Source organism: Mercenaria mercenaria, chromosome 3, assembly GCF_021730395.1.
Source record: "Mercenaria mercenaria strain notata chromosome 3, MADL_Memer_1, whole genome shotgun sequence".
In the NCBI taxonomy this organism is placed as follows: Eukaryota; Metazoa; Mollusca; class Bivalvia; order Venerida; family Veneridae; genus Mercenaria; species Mercenaria mercenaria.
Window position 1 is genome coordinate 61,816,508 of NC_069363.1, and position 21,784 is coordinate 61,838,291.

At 34.7% G+C, this 21,784-nt stretch overlaps 2 protein-coding genes across 2 annotated transcripts in view; both read right to left on the minus strand.

Annotated features, from left to right (window-relative positions):
* LOC123524605 (uncharacterized) lies at nt 1-14,306 on the minus strand. The gene is made up of 9 exons (XM_053538719.1): nt 14,223-14,306; nt 13,488-13,641; nt 7,692-7,839; nt 6,367-6,468; nt 4,984-5,138; nt 4,179-4,276; nt 2,871-2,973; nt 2,118-2,213; nt 1-158 (listed from the first exon to the last, which is right to left on the minus strand). Exons 2-9 carry the CDS (start codon nt 13,491-13,493, stop codon nt 21-23), a joined length of 846 nt encoding a protein of 281 aa, XP_053394694.1. The 5' UTR covers nt 13,494-13,641; nt 14,223-14,306; the 3' UTR covers nt 1-20.
* Nucleotides 14,296-21,784, minus strand: part of LOC123524606 (uncharacterized) — a 13,866-nt gene continuing 6,377 nt past the window's right edge. Inside the window, exons 2-5 of the mRNA XM_045302910.2 lie at nt 15,821-16,007; nt 15,300-15,388; nt 14,490-14,696; nt 14,296-14,331 (exon numbers count right to left, since the gene is read on the minus strand). Of these exons, the coding sequence (XP_045158845.2) occupies nt 14,296-14,331; nt 14,490-14,696; nt 15,300-15,388; nt 15,821-15,839 (351 nt within the window). The 5' untranslated portion in view covers nt 15,840-16,007. The remainder of the gene's footprint in view (nt 14,332-14,489; nt 14,697-15,299; nt 15,389-15,820; nt 16,008-21,784) is intronic.

A 21,784-nucleotide genomic window follows, 5' to 3' on the forward strand; every position in this document is an offset into this window, starting at 1 on the left:
ATATTATAATGGAATGATGTCTATCTTGATACCTTTGCATTTACACTCTTTTCTCCTCTTTGTTCGGAAGCGGCAACAATTTTGCGGAAGAGTGTAAATTGTTCATCTTCGTATTTACATACCGAGATTATAGTGGAAAGACTGTTCCTGTTTATTTTCTGAAAAAATGATTATAAAATGTTTAAAAAGGTTAGCATTAAATTTCATTGTGTAATGACAAAAAGTCATGAATATTTTTAAAATCATATTTCATTAAAGTTTCATAGTTACCCTAAATCTCAAAAAAGTGATGCTCAACAAATATCATTAACTGTAACTTTGTTTTTGTGTGCATAGAATAAAAATCATTACATTCACCTGAAAACATACTGATACAAGAGCTGTCAATAATGGTGACAAATGCCCCGGCAGCACCTTGACCTTTGACCTGCTGACCCCAAAGTCAGTAGGGGTGGTGTACTCAATAAGTACTATCAGCATGTAAAGTTTGAAGGTCCTGGGTGCAGTGGTTCGCGAGAAAAGTGCCTTCATGCAAAAAGTTAATGTTGGCCCCTGTGACCTTGATCTTTGACCTGGTGACCCCAATGTCAGCAGGGGTGGTGTACTCAATAAGTACTATCAGCATGTGAAGTTTGAAGGTCCTGGGTTCAGTGGTTTGCGAGTAAAGTGCCTTCATGCAAAAAGTTAACGTTGGCCCCTGTGACCTTGACCTTTGACCTGGTGACCCCAAAGTCAGTAGGGGTAGTGTATTCAATAAGTACTATCAGCATGTGAAGTTTGAAGGTCCTGGGTGCAGTGGTTCGCAAGTAAAGTGCCTTCATGCAAAAAGTTAACGTTGGCCCCTTTCACCTTGACCTTTGACCTGGTGACCCCAAAGTCAGTAGGGGTGGTGTACTCAATAAGTACTATCAGCATGTGAATTTTGAAGGTCCTGGGTGCATTGGTTCGCGAGTAAAGTGCCTTCATGTAAAAAGTTAACGTTGGCCCCTGTGACCTTGACCTTTGACCTGGTGACCTCAAAGTCAGTAGGGGTAGTGTATTCAATAAGTACTATCAGCATGTGAAGTTTGAAGGTCCTGGGTGCAGTGGTTCGCAAGTAAAGTGCCTTCATGCAAAAAGTTAACGTTGGCCCCTGTGACCTTGACCTTTGACCTGGTGACTCCAAAGTTAGTAGGGGTGGTGTACTCAATAAGTACTATCAGCATGTGAAGTTTGAAGGTCCTGGGTGCAGTGGTTTGCGAGTAAAGTACCTTCATGCAAAAAGTAAACGTTGTGACTAACGACCGAAGTAACTAACTAACTAACTATCTAACTAACTGACGGACTGTTGAAAACTAATAACCTCCCATGGAAGGTAACTTTTTAATTTCAGCTGTATTTTCTCATGATTCTTTTGAATGATCTTCATTTTGAATTTTTGACCTTCTTGTGCAATAATAACAAGTGAATGATATAAGGCCATTTTGGTCCTCTTTAGAAAAAGTTGACCGACAACTGACAGACATTGAGCAGTCACAAAAGCTTATCATGAGCCTTTGGCTCAGGTGAGCTAAAAAGTACACAAAAGTCTTCAACAGTTAGCAATAGGGCAAAATACACTTAAAAAGTGGCTGTAACATGCCCGTTGTACCATAGCAAAGTGCAGTCCATCTTGTGATGGTTAACAATTGTGATGATTTAAATCAAAATTCCACTGTGCATGAAGATGTAACACTCTTTACAACTCTGGTATCTGACCTTTGTCATCTAAATGTGACCTTGACCTTAGATAACATAGGAAATACAAATCCTGTCATTAAAGGGAACATTTGTACCCGTTACTTTCAAATTTCCTTGATGGATGGCATGTTATTAACTTAAAGTCTTGCACATGGCACACAGTCTTATTGATGGGAAGCTTATATGCCTTTATATTTTAAAATCCCTTAATGGATGGCATAGTTACTGACCAGACATAATTTGAAGTATGATGAAAAAAAGGACAGATGGACAGAGCCTATTTCTTTGACCTCTTTGTTTCAAGAAAGGCTGGAGACAGTAATAATTTCCATTTCCATTTTCAATTACCCTTTGCCATATCTTTGATTGAAACTGACTTTATGTTTTGATATCCTTACCATTCCTAGCACAGCAGTCAGTATGTCTGCCAGCCTGCCTTGGAGATTTTCTGTCCCATTTTGTGTTAACAAACGTCGTCCCAAGTTCACCTTATCCTTCATAATATAAACAAGATGTATCAAATCAGTGCTAAATATTTCCATTATTGGCAAATCATGAAATCTCTCCCATGGTTCAAGTTGCTGCTGTCTGATATCAAATATACTACATCAACTAGTATATAAAACAGTATTTAAGTAGTCATTCAATTTGGAAAAAAATATGTACAATGGCCAATGCAATGTTTTCCACTGAATTAAAAGGTCTCACCTGGTATCAATGTTTCCCATGATAGATAAAATCTTATTTAATTCAAGAATATTGAACAGATTTAATGCTTATGTCAGCTTTAATTAAAACTATAAACAGACTTAAGTGTCAAGAAAGAGAAAAATAAACTCATAATTATTGAAGAAGTTTTAGACAGAAATGGTAAATTTTGAAGTGATTTGATGAGGAAATCTCCAAAGTTCATTTAGTTTCCAGAGAAGAAAAGTTTCAAATGACAAGGGTATTTTCACAATAAATAATTAATAATAATTTTGGGCCAAAAAATGGTTGGTTTGCGATAGTTCCACTTCATACGCGTTTATGAAGGAAATAATTACTTTTTCAGTTTCTGAAGTCCAAACAGTAATCACATACAACAGGTCTGATGCATTATTCCCTAATGAAACATTAAGTTAAAGAAGGATTGCATACTGATCAGTTACCTGAAAACTTAGTGGCAGATGCTCCATTTTCATATTGTGCATGGATGCCACCTTCAGAGCCTCTTCATTTGTAAGTCCAGTGTAGATATGTGCATTGATACTTCTGAAATAAAACATTGAATGATATATCAAATTAGATATTAAGTGTAGACCCTACTCCAACCCCCGTTTTCTTTGACCTTGAGACCATCAAGACAAACATTCTGACCAAGAATCGTTAAGATTTGGTCACAAATGTGGCCTCTAAAGTGTCCACAAGCTTTTTCTTTGCTCTGGCCTACTGACCTAGTTCCTGACCCTACATGACCCAGTTTCAAACTTGACCTAAAGATCATTAAAACATTCTGACTAAGTTTCATTAAGATTGGGTCAAAAATATGGCCTCTACAGTGTTCACGACTTTTCCTTTGAAATGGCCAAATGGTAATTTTTTTATGTACAAATATGTGGATTTTAAACAATGAAGGGGCAATAACTCTGAATTTACAAAATAAATCTACACAAATTTGTGTGTGCACAACCCCGTTATTGTGCTGTAAATTGTGTTTAAGTTTCATAGTTCAAGGTCAGATATATTAAAAGTTATGATGCAGAAATTGCCATATCTATAGCATCCTATATGGTTAATACTAGAAACTTCTAAGGGACATAACTACTTAGGCAATCTGACTGAAACTTGACAGGCCCCTATTGGTGGACAATAATATGAAGTTTGTCTACATAACTGAAAGTTTGTTATGCACAAAATGTGTGGATGTTTATACATTTAAATGGCAATTACTCTAAAGTTACAAAATAAATCCAAACGAAATTGTGTGTACACAACCACATTATGGTGATCTAAATTTTATGTAAGTTTCAACTGATATTTACAATTGCTGCTGTTTTCATGAAGAAAACTGTTAATTTTAGTATGCTAATAAATGAAGTATGATGCTCCAGCATAAATAGACATTGAACACCAACCATTTTGAGTTACATTTTCAATTTACACAATTGAAAATCATTTAAGAAGTAAGGAATTATATCACGAGCGTGCATCCCGTGATATAATAATACGAATATGGATGACAATGATTTTATTCAAGAGCAAATCACTGAATTAGATATATTATTTCAATTCTAACACATTACCAAGGACTTTAAAGTACATCCTTGATGGCATTCATTAAATATTTGCCTGTTTTCCATTGGTTTCTTTACCAGTGCGCTTCTATGCAGTTTTACGTTGTACAATAATTCACAGTTTTCAGCCTCCTTTTTTAACAGAAAAATTTAATTGAAACAAGTTAGAATTATGTATATTACCTAATGGATGTTTCTGCACTCTTTATTGCTTTAATAAGATGGCATCCTCCCAGTGGGTAGAACTTTGCATCCTCCTCAATGTGATCTATTGATGATACCTATAAATATACTCTGCAAGTTAACAACTGTATCAGGAATGTTGTCAATAGATGTACAATTCTCTATATGATCAATACAAACTTTTTCTCTTTATATTTTAAGAAAATATTACATTTCAAGAAAATGATACCCTGGTTAATACTTCATGTGTTTAAGAAATGATACATCTCATTGCTGATTTGTCGCTGAATAAATCACTGTTTGTAGTTCAGATGTGAAGGAATTATATCACGAGGGCGCAGCCCAAGTGATATAATGCTACACATCTAAACGACAAACAGTGATTTATTCAAGAGCAAATCACTGAATGACATATATTATTTCGATTCTAACACGTTATCAAGGACATTAAAGTACACCGTTGTCGGCATGCATTAAATAGTTGCCCATTTTCATTCGGGTTCTTTTCTAGCGGGCCGCTACACCGCTTGAAGCTATGACGTAATAATTTTGATGTCAGAACAGTGAATTGTTGTTTAATAATTCATTGTTTCAAGCCGTCTTTGTTTAATAGGAAAATGATTCGGATCGTGTTATAATGTGTTTTATTTTATTGTGAGGACTCTATCCTTAAGGATGTTTTATTTCAAGAAGAATTCTATTTGTTAACAAGTTGACAAGCAATGAAGAGGAGATTGACAAAAATACTCTATGCTCTCCTAACCAGCAGTTCATTTGAGAAAATCAATTTTAGATGTAGACTAACCTTGTCTCCTTTTAACAGCAGAGGAACAGTTGTTACCACTGTGGGGTCTCTGATAATCTCATTTTTTAAATGGTTCACCCACTCCATATTTAGGTCTCTCAAACTCAGGCTCTTCTCCACGTCTAATATGTAATCAAGACGGACCTCTTTTGTTCCTGTTAACACATGTATGCATTTTGTCTTATAAGGTGAAAATTTTGACTCAGTAACTAGATTGTTGAAAATTTTGTCTGCTGATTTAAACATGATGAAAGAATTGACATATGGATGGATATGTGCAATCCCTTATCAGGGTTGCCATTTAGTTGGGAAAATGAAATTCCCTGACTAAACCGTACTTTTCAATGACCAATACCCCAATATATTTTGGCCTCCTCCTTCCCTACAGCCATCAATTCTATGCTTATATATTCATTTCTTTTCAGGTATAACAAAACTTACAAAAATAAATTAATATATATGTATGAAAAATTCACCTGAACTTTTAAGTATAATTGGGACATAATTCATGAAATATTGGTGTTGGAGTTATAGACCGTATGTCATATAATGGGGTTGATAAGGTGGAACAAGTACTTGTAGTCTGAATCAAATCCATTTAGCAATAACTGAGATAGACTGAAAGTTCATCAGAGCTTTAACGTGTAATTCTAAGTAAAAATGGGAAATAATTAAAGAAATATTGCTGTGAGAGTTCATTTTGGTACATAAAACTATGCAAGTTGCAAAATTTGAAGGCTGTAGCTCGAGAAATGTGAAAGTAGGTAACTAGGTCAACATCAAGGTAAAATTTTATTTTGGAACACAGAACTATGCATGTGGTCCAAATCTGAAGCCTGTTACAGTGTACCTTCAAAAATGTGAAAGTAGGTCACTAGGTCAATGTAAAGGTCAAGGTTTGTTTCGGTACACAAAACTATGCATATGGTCCAGATTTGAAGGCTGTAGCTTGAGATATGTCAAAGTAGGTCACTAGGTCAAAATCAAGGTCGAATTTAATTTCACAACATGAAACTATGTGTGTGGTTCAAATTTGAAGTCTGTACCTTCAAAAATGTGAAAGTAGGTCACCAGGTTAATGTCAAGGTCAAAGTTTTTTTTAGTGCACAAAACTGCATGTGGTCCAAATTTGAAGGCTGTAATGACAAAAAAGTGAAAGTAGGTCACTAGGACAAAACCAAGGTCAACTCGTGTCAAGCTTCATCTTGCCACTCAAAACCATACATACTTTTCCTTTGATTGGGTCAAAATTGTGACCTCTAGAGTGTTAACAGTCAAACTGTCGACAATGGATAGACGGATGACGGACACAGGGCAATCACAAAAGCTTACCTCTAGTAATTTATGCTCATGGGAATTAAAAAATTCAAAACAAAACATTACCCAAAGGTTTAATTTCTTGTTTCTTGTGCACACTCTCTCCATCTAACATCACTGTTGGCATCCTTGGCCTCTTTCTTTTTAATCTTACTTCTTCAGTTTGTTCTGTAATGGCAATAAATAAATATATATTTTATAAACCGTTTTAATATGTCTGCCCTGATGATTTTTATATGAAACTGGTAGGTAGACAGAAATACAGATACAGGAAACCCATTGGATGTTTTTCTTATATATATATATATATATATATATATATATATATACACACACACACCTGGGGCAGGGTCATTTTGGACCTCGGGGGTCATGACTTGAACAAAGTTTGTAGAGGTCAACTAGGCAATGCTACATGTCACATATCTAAGCTCTAGGGCTTCTGGTTTTTGAGAAGATTTTTCAAGATTTCCTATGTAAAATTTAGTGACCCCTGGGGCAGGACCAGTTTTGACCCTGGGGTCATGATTTGAACAATTTTAGTAGAGGTTCACTAGGCAATGCTGCATGTCAAATATCTAAGCTGTAGGCCTTCTAGTTTATTTATAGAAAATTTTGAAGATTTTCCTATGTAAAATCAAGTGACCCCTGGGGTGGGGTCAATTTTGACCCCAGAGTCATGATTTAAACAACTTTAGTAGAGGTCCACTAAACAATGCTACATGTCCAGTTTTGCATGAATTCAATTCTTTAAACAATTTTCGTAGAGCTTCACCCAAGGAACATTCCTGTGAAGTTTGGATGAAATTGGCCTAGCGGTTTATGAGGAGATGTCGTTTAAAGTAAAAGTTTACCGACGGACACCTGACGACGGACGGTGACTGATCAGAAAAGCTCACCTTGAGCCTTTGGCTAATAAAATTTTGACATCAGTCATTTATAGTATAGGAGACGTTGGTTAAATTGACTTGTTTATATAGTAAAAGATAGTAGATTCTTTTCTTTTTGGCCAAAAAAGTTTAACAAACATTAATTTTGTGACTTTACACACTGAATTCAATAAACTTGTTGAATAATTTGATAAAATGCGTGGAACAGCCTCACATGGATATGAAAAAGACACTTGTGTAATATCCTCTATACACGGATGATCTTATAAAAATTTGAGTTGATCATTGTCAATTGTCAATCTTAACTCCTGGTAATATTTCCACTGCCAATAAAATTCATTGGAAAAGCCTTGATCCCCAATATTATTCTTTATGTTACGTGTATTCATTATTTTGTTATATAACAATCATATATAGCTTAAGTGTTTTCAGTTGCACAAATTTTGCAATTTTATAATTTGAACAATTTATCACATGATTTTTTTTAACACTATGACCTACTTGAAGTTAGTCCAGAGGTGTCCATAACAGATGTAACAAACTCTTTTGTTGTTTTCTTGTTGCTCACAGATCTGCAGAAATCATTGGCATCCGCCATAAATAATTTTGTAGAAAGATGAAGGCCATCTCGTGTGTCAGCAAATTTAAGCTGAAAAAAGACAATTTTAAGTGAGTTTTATAAAAGTGTAGCAGTCATCGTGTCTGGTGGCCTTGGTTGCAAAATTGTTAAAATTACTGATTCCCTTTCAAGGTTGTACTTTTTTTGAGACTGTTACATTTGGAGGTTGTACAGAGATGATTATCTCTGAAGCCCATGCAAGGCATTACAGATAGGCATGCATCTGAATTTGGCATGGCATGGCGAGCATGTCAATGTCTTACAGGTAGAGAGAAAGTGTGTAGCGATCCTTGCATCTAAATCTATATATGGTGCACCATGCCGCTTTATCTATATATATCTTTATACTGCCCCGTAATACGGTCAGGGTGGTATATGCAGCAGCGCATCTGTATCCCCACACAACCTATTTTCGACCGCCTAGGACTTTGTATAATAAAAATCTGTACAAGCCAAGTTTATCAGTTGTGATTGTTTAACTGTTCACAGCAGAGACAGAACATGTTAGGAACCTATTCTCCTTCAGTTAGGGTACTTGGAAAATTATATAAATTCCATTTATGTAGCAGTACTATGTTTCCATGAGGTTTTTCTTATTACTAAAAAACCTGCATCTTTCCTTGTCTACTAACTATTCTTGCTTAAGTCAATATCAGTATTTATATATCTTTTGCACTAAATGTTTATTGCTTAACACATGCTTACTGCCAGACTTATGAAGCATACTTCTATTAAATTATTTTGACAATGCAATCATGATGCCTGTCCTTGCAACAGTTTCCATCATTTTCTAAGCAATTTGAAATATTCAGAGTGTCAAAAGCTTACCAGTTATATAATACATTGTCATCTGTGACAGCTATCAAAGTAGCAGATGTGACACACTGGTTCTCTGGGGTAATTGAGCACATGATACAGTTCTTTAGATAATGCACTAAATTTTGGCTGCCATTTACTTTACCCTACCCCCTGTAATTTAGCTGCCAATTTAGGCAAGTGTACCTACAGTATATTGATCTGCCATGTTGGTTTTGGTGTTTGTTGCCAGACTTGAATTTTGGGTGTTCTATGTTTGCCATGTTGTAATGAAACTACAGTAAATGTTTAGTACTGTTTCATTTTGCTGGAAGGAAAATACCACCTGTGGTCGAATTTAGGTTGTAAATTTTCAGCACGACTTCCTACCGATGGCTTTCAAAACCATCATGCCAGGGATTTGATCGGTAAGAAACTTGAAACTTAAATGGTATGCTTTCATAGCACTTATGCTGATAGAACGTGTTAGACATTAAACCAAAGATTTGGACTTGCATTTGTACAAAACTGCACAGAAAACTTGTTAAGCGGTCGAAAACTGGTTGTGCCGGGATACAAGAATTTTGAAAGTTGAATGGACAGAAGATTGTAATACCCAATTAGTATTTGCACACCTGAAAAACAGTTGATAGTGGCATTCCCAAACAAACAGGTGATATTCATACAGTGCTTTAGGGTATAGTAGTCGCAACTTGACCGCGATGGTTGACCTTAGGCTGATTATTCATATCGATTATTATCCCCCGACGAAAGTCGGAGGGATATAGTTTTGGCGTCGTCCGTCCGTCCGTCTTTCCGTCCGTCCTTCCGTCTTTCCGTCCGTCCGTCCATCCGTCCGGAGCCATATCTAGGAAATGGTTGGGAATATTTATTTAAAACTTCATATACATGTTCACCACAATGAGTTCTTGCAGCCCGTCAAGTTTCAGTCAGATTGCCCAAGTAACACCAGAGTTATGGCCCTTAGAAGTTTCTAGTGTTAACTATATAGGGTACTATAAATATGGCAATTTCTGCATCATAACTTTTGATATATTTGACCTAGAACTATGAAACTTAAACAGAATTTAGATCACCATAATGTGGTTGTGTACACACAATTTCATTTGGATTTATTTGTAAATTAAGAGTTATTGCCCTTTAATTGTATAAAAATCCACATATTTGTACATAACAAACTTACCATTTGGTACAATTTCATTAAATTTCTTTCATTCTTTTCCATGAACATTTATTGTAAACATGTGAAGTTGTGTACCCACACCTGGTCACCCCCTTACCTTGATCACACACCTCCCCCCTTATCCCCCCCCCCCCCCCCCCCCCCCCCCCCCCCACCACCCCCAAAAAAAAAAAAAAAAAAAGTTCATTCCTTATTTTAGATTTTTTTCAAACAAACTTCATATACATGTTCACCACTATGAGGTTATGGGGCCCATCAAGTTTCAGACAGATTGCCCAAGTAACACCAGAGTTATGGCCCTTAGAAGTTTCTAGTGTTAACTATATAGGGTACTATAGATCTATAGATATGCCAATTTCTGCATCATAACTTTTGACATATTTGACCTAGAACTATGAAACTTTAACAGAATTTAGAGCCCTATAATGTGGTTGTGCACAGACAATTTTGTAAGGATTTCTTTTTGTAACTTCAGAGTTATTGCCCTTTAATTGTCTAAAAATCCACATATTTGTACATTACAAACTTACCATTTGGCAGAATTTCATTAAATTTCTTTCATTCTTTTCTGTGAACATTTATTATAAACATGTGAAGTTGCGCACCCACACCTGGTCACCCACTTGCCTTGGTCACACCCCCTCCCCCCCCCCCCCCCCCAAAAAAAAAAAATTTTTTTTTCAAACCTTCTAGGTTGTACCATTCCCCCACCTCACTTCCCCACCCAGTCATGCCCACCACTGATCATGCATCCTCTGCCCACACCCCCCCCCCCACTCCAACTTCACCCTTTTACCTTTTTTTTTTTTAAAAAATTTTTAATTTTCAATCAATATTTATAATCAACATGTGAAATTTTGTTTCCTCTCCCATTCCCCTGCACCCCCACCCCCTAAAAAAATAAATATATACATATATCTATATATAGATATATATAGTTCCATTCCTTTTTTTTTTTTTTTTAAATGTTCAAACCTTCAACATGTTAAGTTGTGACTGCACAAACCTTGCCCTCAGCCGTTTCAAGATATCTTACCTGTGTTCTCTTAAGGACATCTGATCTTTTAAGTTCAAATGTACATGTAAAACAGCAACACCTGGTGCCAAACCACTCAAAGACAGTATTTCATTCCAGTTAAACTTCAAACTCACATTTCAATTAACTGCATTTAATTTTAAAAGCTAAGCTTATTACAGTAAGCATATCCCATTCAAAATAAATTCTTAAGTCAGGATCAAAGTATCATACATTTATTATATACTCTTTAATTAAACATTTGTTTTCTGTTAAATTGATTTTGACTAATGAAATTATTTGCTTCTTATTAACATCCTTAACTTTTTGCCGGATATATCTTTTTGCCATTCCTCACCACAAACCCTTTCGGCGGGGGATACCAATTCATCGAATTTGCTTGTTTCATTGTAGAAATAAGGGGGTGCTTAGGGTAGCCGTATATATTATATGGAATTAGTTTGTATACAGTATACAGTTGTATTTTTTTAACTTTCCAATACACTAATTCATATTTACACAAATTTATATTTCCATTTTCTCGTGCAGCTCGTGTTTTTTAAATGCAGATAGATTAAGTGTTTTACGTACATTCCTTTTTACTAATAAGTTGTACCTCATTATGTATTATAATACAAAGGTCAACCATCGGGGTCAAGTTGCGTCCACTATATAGCAGATTAATTGATAGTGTGTGTAATGTTAAAAAGTCACTTTTCCTTGACAGTTGTACCCTTACAGAAGAAAAAGGCCTGCTGCGTACTCTTGCTGTGTACATACAGCGTATATGATGCGTACATGATGTGTACTGAAATCAAGGGCTTTAAATAGTACGCAGGATATACACCGCACATACACCGATAGTACGTTTGTAGTACAATTTTGACATGCAAATGAGCTCTGCCGCGTACTACTTGCTGCGTACATGCTGTGGACTACATAGTACACAGGATGTACGCTGGAGGAATTTAGTATGCGGGAAATAGTACGCAGCATATACGCGGCACATACACTTTTCACATGCAATTGAGCCTGCGGTGTACTACCCCTGCGGCGTACATGCTGTGTACTCCTGCTGCATACATGCTGTGCACTCTTGTGGCGAAACTGCTGTGATAATGTAAATTCCTTACCCCACCAACTTTCGTATGCAAATGCTGATCATTAGGACAGAAAAAAAACAGAAAAAAGATAAGTGACATGCATCATTAAGTATTTACCCTTACCAAAATAATGTAGATTGATGTTATCAAATAAATCAGTATGCTTTTCTTCATCCACTTTTCAATGAAATAAATCAATTTTTGTAGCATGTAATTTGGTAAACATTTGAAGAAAATGGCGTAACTGCATCAAGGGGAAACAACTTTAATGCAACTAAATATAAGTGTTATGATTTATTATAGACGATGTGTGCGTAGTATGTATTTATTTTGATTAAAATCTATCTGAGAACATTATCTAGGACTGGCATTATATAAGCATTTATACACTTTTTACGTCCGTAAAAAGTAGCGCACCAAAAAATTTTGGATTGATTTTTTCCAATGGGGCGAGCGCAATTAGCCAAAAATGTTCTGAAAATATACGAGCGGCAAATCCGATGAACAACTTTTTAATTTGGTGAGGCCTTAATGAGTTAACATAATGAGCATTAAAGCCTTTATAAAACATGATAGAATGGTGTTTTGCTTAAGATCGAGTATTCAAATAACAGTGAGAGCTATTAATTCTTCTCATTCGGGCACTGTTGAGGCATTATCTTGGTAATTATTTCATGTATTACAAAATGTAATGCAATGAAGTTCAAATAAGGCTTTTCAATTATCCAAGTTAGAAAGCTCCAGGATTAATTCAAAATGAAAAAGAATATATTTTTACACTGCATGCAAGGTGCAGCTCAGAAATCACTAAGATGTAAGCTTCACAAATGAACATTTTAAATAGTTTGGCAAATTTTCATTGTTCAGAATACCGGTAATCTGAACTATTCTATGCTATTAAGATAAAAGTTACTCGGAAATCAAGTTCTTGCTTCCAAAAAAAAAAAAAAAATGTACAAATCCTTCCTGCATGAAGTGTACTTCAGACTTTTACCTAAAAAAATTCAAAGTATAAACACCAAAAGAAAATGAACAAGTCCCTCCCGCGTATATGAAGTTTACTTCAGACTTTAACTTATAAAAAAAAACAAAGTATGAATGCCAAAAGAAATTGTAGAAGTCTTTCCCGCGTATATGAAGTGTACTGCACAAATTTCAAAGTATCTGCTGTGTACATGCAGTGTACTATTTTCTTGTACAAGTTCCTCCTGCGTACATGCAGTGTACTCCTTAAATTTTCAGAGTATGTGCTGCATACTTGAAGTGTACTAGTGACCTCCTGCGTACATGCTGTGTACTCGTCGAAATAGTACGCGGCATGCGGTGTATGTAAAATGTACTCCTCTGGCGTACTACTGTGTTCGCGGCATATACACAGCAAATACGCAGCATGTACGCCACAGAGGCTTGCTTCTGTAAGGGTATAGTTCTGATTATGGACATAATATATGTACACAGAAGGCAACCAAGCAAACATAGTAGAATCTTTTGTTTGGTAGACACTGTGCAACACCTCTCAAAGCTGTAGCAAAGACTTAAACAGGAGTCAGATATTACTTACTTTCATGTTGCGTAACTCCCGCACCTCGTTCCATTCCTACAACCATTTCCACTAGCAGTATCCCCCTCATTTCTCTCCACACGGAAGGATTACCGTTCTTCCACTGCTGTCGCACTGCCATGACATAGGGAGAACTTATAAATAAGTTAACCATCTGTAAATCGAAAAAGAAAACACACTGAACTTTTAAATCTCATGTGCGGAGCTGTGGCCCGGTGGAATGACGTTGGCTTACAGATCGATAGGTCACGGGTTTGAATTCCGTTATGGGCATCGCGTTTTTCCTTGAGCAAGAACCTCACCTCATATTGCTCCTCTAAAGGTGTGTTAATGAGTACCAGAGAGGGAAGAAAGCCAACGTGTCCAGGCTGCAACAAGCGCATTATGTTGACGGACGATTTATAACCCGATGATCGGGGCAATATACTTGTAAAGCACTCTTATATAATAATATAATTATAATTATATATGATATATGGTATATTATCATAACAAATAACCATTTTGTTAAGAAGTCGATTTTCCTTTTGTGAGTGCCTTTTTAGCGTTGAAAGTTCATGCTATGATTGACAAACTTATACGTCTTAAATGTAATTTTCTGCTCAAGTCGAGGTCAGCAGGCATTGACTGTAGTATGCATTTCCACTATCCCCCGTGAAATTGCTCTTTCGAACCGAGCCTGCAACATTTTAATTCTGCGGTCTGTGAGAGATTTCAATTTGCTTTCTATTTTACCTCAGTTGGGTCCTTCGGCAGAACGTTGATCTCATCTCTCCTTAACTGTTTACGCCGCCAAACCTCCGCCTTCTTAGTTGCTGATGATAGGTTTGATAGTCATCTTTGTCTGAAAGAAGAACATGGTCAGGAACATCGAAAACAGAACAATGTACTTTCATGCATATTCACTGTGATTCTTTAATGCCAAAAGGCCATATAAATATTTATTCGAAAACAAGTAGCACGATGCATTTATTTATTGATCATTCAATTGAATAGACCTACCATCTTGTGCACTGCCTCTGATATCAGTTTTGAATACAACAGGTAGTTTATAAAGTTGTTGATGGAACAGTAAGCAGCCCTTACTGTTCCTTGCTCAAATGTCTTCAACATGTATCCGTCATAGAGCTCTATATTAGTATGGTCCATCAACAACGGACTCAGCTCAACCTCCTCATTGTAGCCAACGAGAGCTAGAAACCTGTTTATCTGAAATAAGACAAAAAAAAAAAAAGCATGGTGCTCTTGAACGAAAAGAAATGCAATGAAGTATTAAGAATGCGTAAAATGAGTTTCTGTGAATCTTTGAAAGCTAAAGGACTTGTGTAATTTTGGACATAAGGACTGCTTTGGTTTAGTGACTAAGGTATCGACCGCTCATTCCAGATGCCCTAGGCTCATATTTTACTACGGTTACAATATTACCTCTATGATGACACTGGTACTAGTTTGTCCAGGAAACGGACGCGACATTTAATCTAATAACCTTAAATCTTTAATCAAGTTAGGATAAATAAGGTTAATCCAATATTTAAATATATTTACGCCCGCTTATCTCAGAAGGCAAGTTCTATCCCCGGGTGGGCCATGTTTTCCGTGAAGATTTAATAAGAAACGCTGAGTTTCAAATCATTCGCGTTCCACCTCTGATTCATGTGTGGAAGTTGGCAGTTACGTTCGGAGAACAGAGTAAGTGCTGGTACAAAATCCAGGAACACTGGTTTGGTAAAATACCAGCTGTAACATGACTGAAATACTGTTGAAAAACGGCATTTTACCGAACACAAACAAACATACACAGATGCTACGTACCATCACCTTTCTCTTCATCACCTGTTCCTCCTCCTTCCCCCCACCAATCCTCCTCTGTCTCCAACCAGCCCATTCTGTCACTTCATTGACTACAAAATATAAACTTTGGTAGAATCTAGATGGTGTAGTATAAAGGAGAAAAGCTTGCTCTGGACTAAGATAGGAAGCGATCTGAGCATGGCATTATCACTACTTCGGCTTTGGCAAATGGGTGTAATATCATATCCGCTATCTCCTGATATGCTATCAAAATAGTCATTTTAATAAATGTTTTTTTCCAAATGCGTTACGTACAAATTTCTTTTTTGCCACAGAAATTCGACAGAAACCATTCTAATGCACTGAACGTAAAACAGTCCAATAATATTTTTTTCTTTATATATCAGAAATAACTTTGTGTGCATGTAAGTAGCGTAAAAACTCTTTGTTGTCAGGATTAACGGGGGTTTATATTAGTAAACAAGCATAAATTGTTGTCTTATGTTCATCTGATATATTTATAAACATTAACATCAACTTACAATCCCTCCTCCCTTTCATCACTCTAGCATTCTTTGGCAGTGTCAAAACATAATCTTTTGTTAGGGTATAACCCTCCTACTTCTGCTCCATATCAATCTCTAGGTCATCATCTGAGTCAGCATAATCATCATCATCATTATCGAGAGGCTTCGTGTCTGTTGCATGCTTTACATAGTCAAATGTCAACTTCAAAAGGGTATGATAACAATAATAAATATCCAACAGGCAAAGTCTCGTTAAGAACAGACTTAAAATCTTTTCTGTCATGGCATCAGCTACCACAAAGTATGTTAAATTATAAGGCTATATATAGAGATGGTACCTAAAATTTTAAAGTTCATTAGATATTGCTGGTTATTTAGAATTATATAGTGGGGTACCCATATTTTACAAGGATCTAGTTTTCTTTCTCCATCTTTCTTCATGAAAGAAAATATTCAGGCTGAAAAATTTGGTCCCATCTCAAAAAGTGATGCCAGTGAAAGATAACTCTTTCTACACTATTTAACTACAAGGGAAAACTATTTATAGATTCAGAGGTGTTTCCCCATTTATGGTCTATTTCTAAAGTCAGGGTACTTTAAACTGAAAAAAAATAAAAACATACGCAAGTCGTCAAGGTTTCATATGGTGTTTAATAATCAAAGCTATATTGCAATTGATATATAAAATATAATAATTTTAATAAAAAAAACTATAGCAGAAATTACAAATCTACACACAGATATCACATTCTTTGTTCATGTCATTTAAATTATCTCCCTTTATTACTGATAGAAATATGTCAATATAATCAAAATAAATTCAAAAAATAAATAAATAGATACATATGACTAGTGTCTATTGATAAATGAATGCATGAACAATTTTACAAATTTATACAATTCAGCTTGCACATAGAGGTTATTGAGTTATTGATTTAATAATCTAATAAAGGGTAAATAAACATTTGTTAAGTTGAAAATTCAAGTCTTAAATCCTGTAACATAAGCTAAATTGTGGAGCAAAGCTAAAGAAAATATCACACATGTTAATGTATTTATAATACATTTAAGTTAACTTATAAAGGTTGGATGTAAGTTGCATATAAAATTTCAGGTAAAATTGAAGAAAATATTTTTTCATAAAATGTAGCAGCCTACATTTTTAAAAATTTAGCATTCTAACTTTACATAGTTATATCTTCTTCCACATTTCCATTCTGTATCTTTCATGATTTAATAATAATATTGGGAAAGAGATAACATTTTAAAGTTGTTAGAAAAATTCAAAAATATTTAAAATACAATAAATATTGTATATGGAAAAGGGAGGTAATAAAAATTTAAGAGTGTCCTGAAATACACATAATTTACACTGCAATTATTTTACAGCTGTAATGCCTTAAGCAAATGAGGTTTATAAAACTGATTGTTAACAGCACGCTCGACTATTTCGATGCTGGAAAGTGAAACTGGGAAATATCTGAGGAAACTGGAGCTGTCACCAGATTGTTTAATGACTTCAATGGTGGATGAAGATATTGTACAATAGCTCGAGTCTGAGTCAAAATATTAAGTAATAAGAGAGGTAATTATCAAGTGTATCAAAACACAATATAAGTATAACTTTCAGCAAAAGGGGGGGCGGGGGCAAAATTTAAATTTAAAATATTGTGCAAAACTTATGCACCTAGTGTCATATGACGAGGGTGATAGCTTGATGTAAAGGAGAAAAGCTGACCTAAACAAATACTTTATATTTTGTAAGTCCAAAAGGGGCAATAATTCTTGCAAACAGGATAGAGTTATGTTTCTTGCTGTACAAAGTCAGCTAATGATGGTGAACAAGTGTTTCAAGTTTTAAAGCAATACCTTTGACCGTTTAGGAGAAAAGGTGACCTAAACATAAAACTTAACCATGCAACGCTGACGCCAATACCGATCAAGTGATGACAGTAACTCAAAAAAGTGAAAGAAACACTGATGGTTGGCTGCAATATGGATCACCTATGTGGCATGTCCAATCATGTTACTAAGTTTCAACATTCTGGGCCTAGTGGTTTTCAAGTTATGAACTGGAAAAGGTTTTCAATGTTCAGGCCCCTTTGACCTTGACCTTAGATAGAGTGACCCTTAAACTGATATGGGCCATCTCCTCTGCATGAACAAACATCCTAAGAAATTTCAACATTCTGACTGAAAATGGTTTTCCTTGTTTAGGCCCCTATTACCTTGACCTTGAACGCAGTGACCCCAAAGTCATGAAGGGTCATCTACTCTGCATGATCAGTCATCCTATGAAGTTTCAACATTCTTGGTCAAGTGGTTCTCAAGTATTGATTGGAAATGGTTTTCCATGTTCAGGCCCCTTTTAACTTGACCTTTGGGGGTGGTAAACTTTAACATTTATTCTAAGTCAAAAAGGGGCCATAATTCAGTCAAAATGCTTGATAGAGTTGCCTCCTCCTTTTCACAGACTGGGGTCATGATGGTTAACAAGTATGCAAAATATCAAAGCAATATCTCAATGGAGTTTGAAAATATTTGGGGTGGTACGCAAACTTTAAAATTGTGTGACGCTCACAATAACGCTAATCCCGACGCCGGACGAGTAGGAAAGCTCCCATATTCTTTGAATAGTCAAGCTAATAAAACCACTGTCGTTCAGATTATATTATCATATCAATAGGCGGCACACTCGTGATGTAATTCATTCACATATGAATTGCAAACAAAGATTTAATTTAAAACAAGAAATTACTGTTATTTACTCTTAACACAATACGATTAATTTTCCTATTAAACAAAAAGGCTGAAAACTGTGAATTATCATTCAACAATACACTATTATGACTTCAAACTATTACGTCATAATGTGAAACGGCAGTGGCGCCCTGAAAAAAAAAAAAAACAACTGAAAACGGCAAAAATATAATGAATGCAGGCAAGGTGTACTTTAAGTCCTTTGTAGCTTGTTACAATCTAAGTAATATATCTCATTTCGTTTTTGCTCGTTAATAAAATCATTTTCGTTGTTAAGATGCGCCCGTGATATAATTCCTTTGTACCTGAACTCCAAACAATAAATTTATTCAGCGACAGATCACTAATAAGATATATCATTTTCTAAATTAAAATACATGAAGATTTGTTAGTACTGATAAATTCTGGAAAGTCATAAAGTCTCCTTTGTGTTCTATCATCTGTCGTAGTTGCATCATGTTACACCAATCCAATAGCAAAAATGTGTGGCGGCCAAATGTTCCAGAGAGGATAAAGAGGACTGAGTGAGAATGACACCAATATCAAAACTTATGTCAAACACTTGTTGTAGCAGTAGTAGAAATCTTTATACACAGTTATCCATCCATTGATGCCACAAATCTAAAAAATAATTTAAATGCAATAATAAGGTACAATTATATTAAAAACAGTTACTTACTTTAAACACAATACTATTTGATAAATAATAGATATAATACTTAAAAATATAATCATTCTGTGAATATTTAATTGTACATGATTATCTTATATATTCTTATAATAGCTGCTAGTTCTATGGGATAAGGTGAAAAAAATGGAATGGTAATTTTAAGTTTTTAGTTTTGTTACATGCAAAAAAACCTATAACAATTAAATGTTAATATTAACAAAGAAGAAATACTCAGGACAATTGACATAAGTATTTGAAGTTATATCAAAACACAACAACCTTTTGCATATGTTTTATTCATAAAAAAAGTTATGGTGATTTTCTCACTTCTACAATGGTATGTTAGGACCCACACTTATGTTTTTTTAATAAAATTATCTTGAAGCGCACAATGTAAAATTGTGTGCGCCAAAGTAAAATATCAGACATTCAAGATAAGATATAGCTAAGGTACTGGATGAGATAATTGAAATTTGCCATACAGTCAAGACCAGAAATCATAAACTAAAAATACTATGTTGATCACTCGATAAGTTATTTTGTGGTCAATACAACACGTTATTTTTTTGTTAATGATAACATGTTGTGCAGTGGAGATAAGAGGTTGTATACTCAAGATAATGTGTACTTAAAATCATACAGTTTAATATCAAACTTTAAGTGTGTGTCCTAAATATACCATTGTAAGCTTGATACTTTTCCATAATGTTTTAATTTGATAAAAACATCTGGAATACCAAACAACTTAAGAAGTATGACAGACAATAGTGTGAGTGTTATATCGTATTAAATCAATATGGTCTAAAATATTAATCATAGATATTTAATTTACCACATACCAACCTTCACCAACCATTGGTTATTTCATTGCTTACACAACCTGGTGAATATAAATTCATGCAGTGAAATAACTAAAAATTTATGAACTGCCAAAATTCACCTTTTAAATTCTTGTTAATTCATTCCTTTTCATTTTCCTGGTTACGTTGTTTCTCCAAAAGTGATAATAAATTTTCTCTTAATGAAGATATGTCTCTTTGTTTTCCTTTATGACTGAATGCAAATAAATATTTTTCAATGGATGAAACTGAAACTATTTCTTTTAAATAATTAATCTGCGTTTTCAAAAACATTACTTGTTCCTTTTTTGTTTTTAGCATCTTTATTTTACAGTCTATTTCTTCAGCACTTTTCACAATACCAAATTCAATAATGTTATTTTGTAGCACTTTTTGTTTTTTTTCCTTTTTTATTTCTGTGTTTTCTTTCTTTCTTTTTCTATCTTCAATTATTTGTATAGACTTTTGGAACAGCTGATTCTTTCTTTCTCTATTTCCACTTGAACATCTTTCCGGAGTTTAACAGCAGACTGTACAACAAATTCCGTTCACTCTCTGATTTTTGCTCAACCAAGACTCTGTTTCATTCTTTTTATACATTAACACGGCTTTCTAAGTTTGGTATATCAATATTTGGTGAGTTTCTTAAATTACTGTCCACTTTGGCCCATTAATCTTTCTACAGTAATATTATTAGTTGGACATGTTTTTGCTTGTTTAGTTATATCCTCACTGGTGGAATAATACTTGCCATGTTTCAGATAGCCCTTTGAAAATATGTTCACATTTAGCATGCAACACTTTACATAGTCTAGCTAATACTATTTAAGTTAAGGAATCCAAAGAGTCAGACGGAAGGAAAAGACATTCACATATTTCATTTGACTGACGGACACAAGGACCATATAGCAGTGAAATACTATTACATAGTAACAAATGTGGATTTTGTTTGGCAGTATTTAAATTTAGATCAACAAGTCTATTACACAAACCAGCCATTTCCAAAGTAGTATTGTCTTTGTCAGAGGAAAACTTGAAATATGGTTCTGTAACGATTTTACTTAAAATACCCATAGCTCGTAAAATAGATAAAAAGAAATTATTCTCCAGACATTTAACAATAACTGTTTGAACATAATTGAGTGATGTTTTAGATCTTTCAATAGCTGAGTAAGTGCTGTTTCAAAAAATATACACCAGCAGAATTATAAAATGCTATATTAAATCTATTTCCTCTAAAATTTATAAGTGGTATATTCTTTATTCCTTTTGATTAAATGTAGTTCGAGGCTAATAAAGGATCACCTGTCCCATCTTTTAAAAAACAATTTTGATACACTTTTCAAACATTGCTAAAACTTGACTGACAGTCAATTTTAAAGTCTTTCTGGAATTCCTTCTCCAATACACTTATTTCTTTTCGCACACTTCTGAAAATTGTAGAAGTGGGTGTGTGGAACATTTGAATTCATTCAAATTTTGAGACATGTTCTCATTCAATATTTTATTGACTTTAGATTTTGTGGCACATCTGTCAGTCATTGAGTTTTGTATATTTTCATAAAAGAACTGTCTTGAGCTTTCCCCTGAACATAAAGAAATATCCTCAATAATTTCATTTAAAGAATTAACATAGGTGTCAGCTGTTCCATTGTGAACTTCTCTTACACCTGCTGTTAGAGTTTCACTTTTTAGTTGAGATTCAATTTC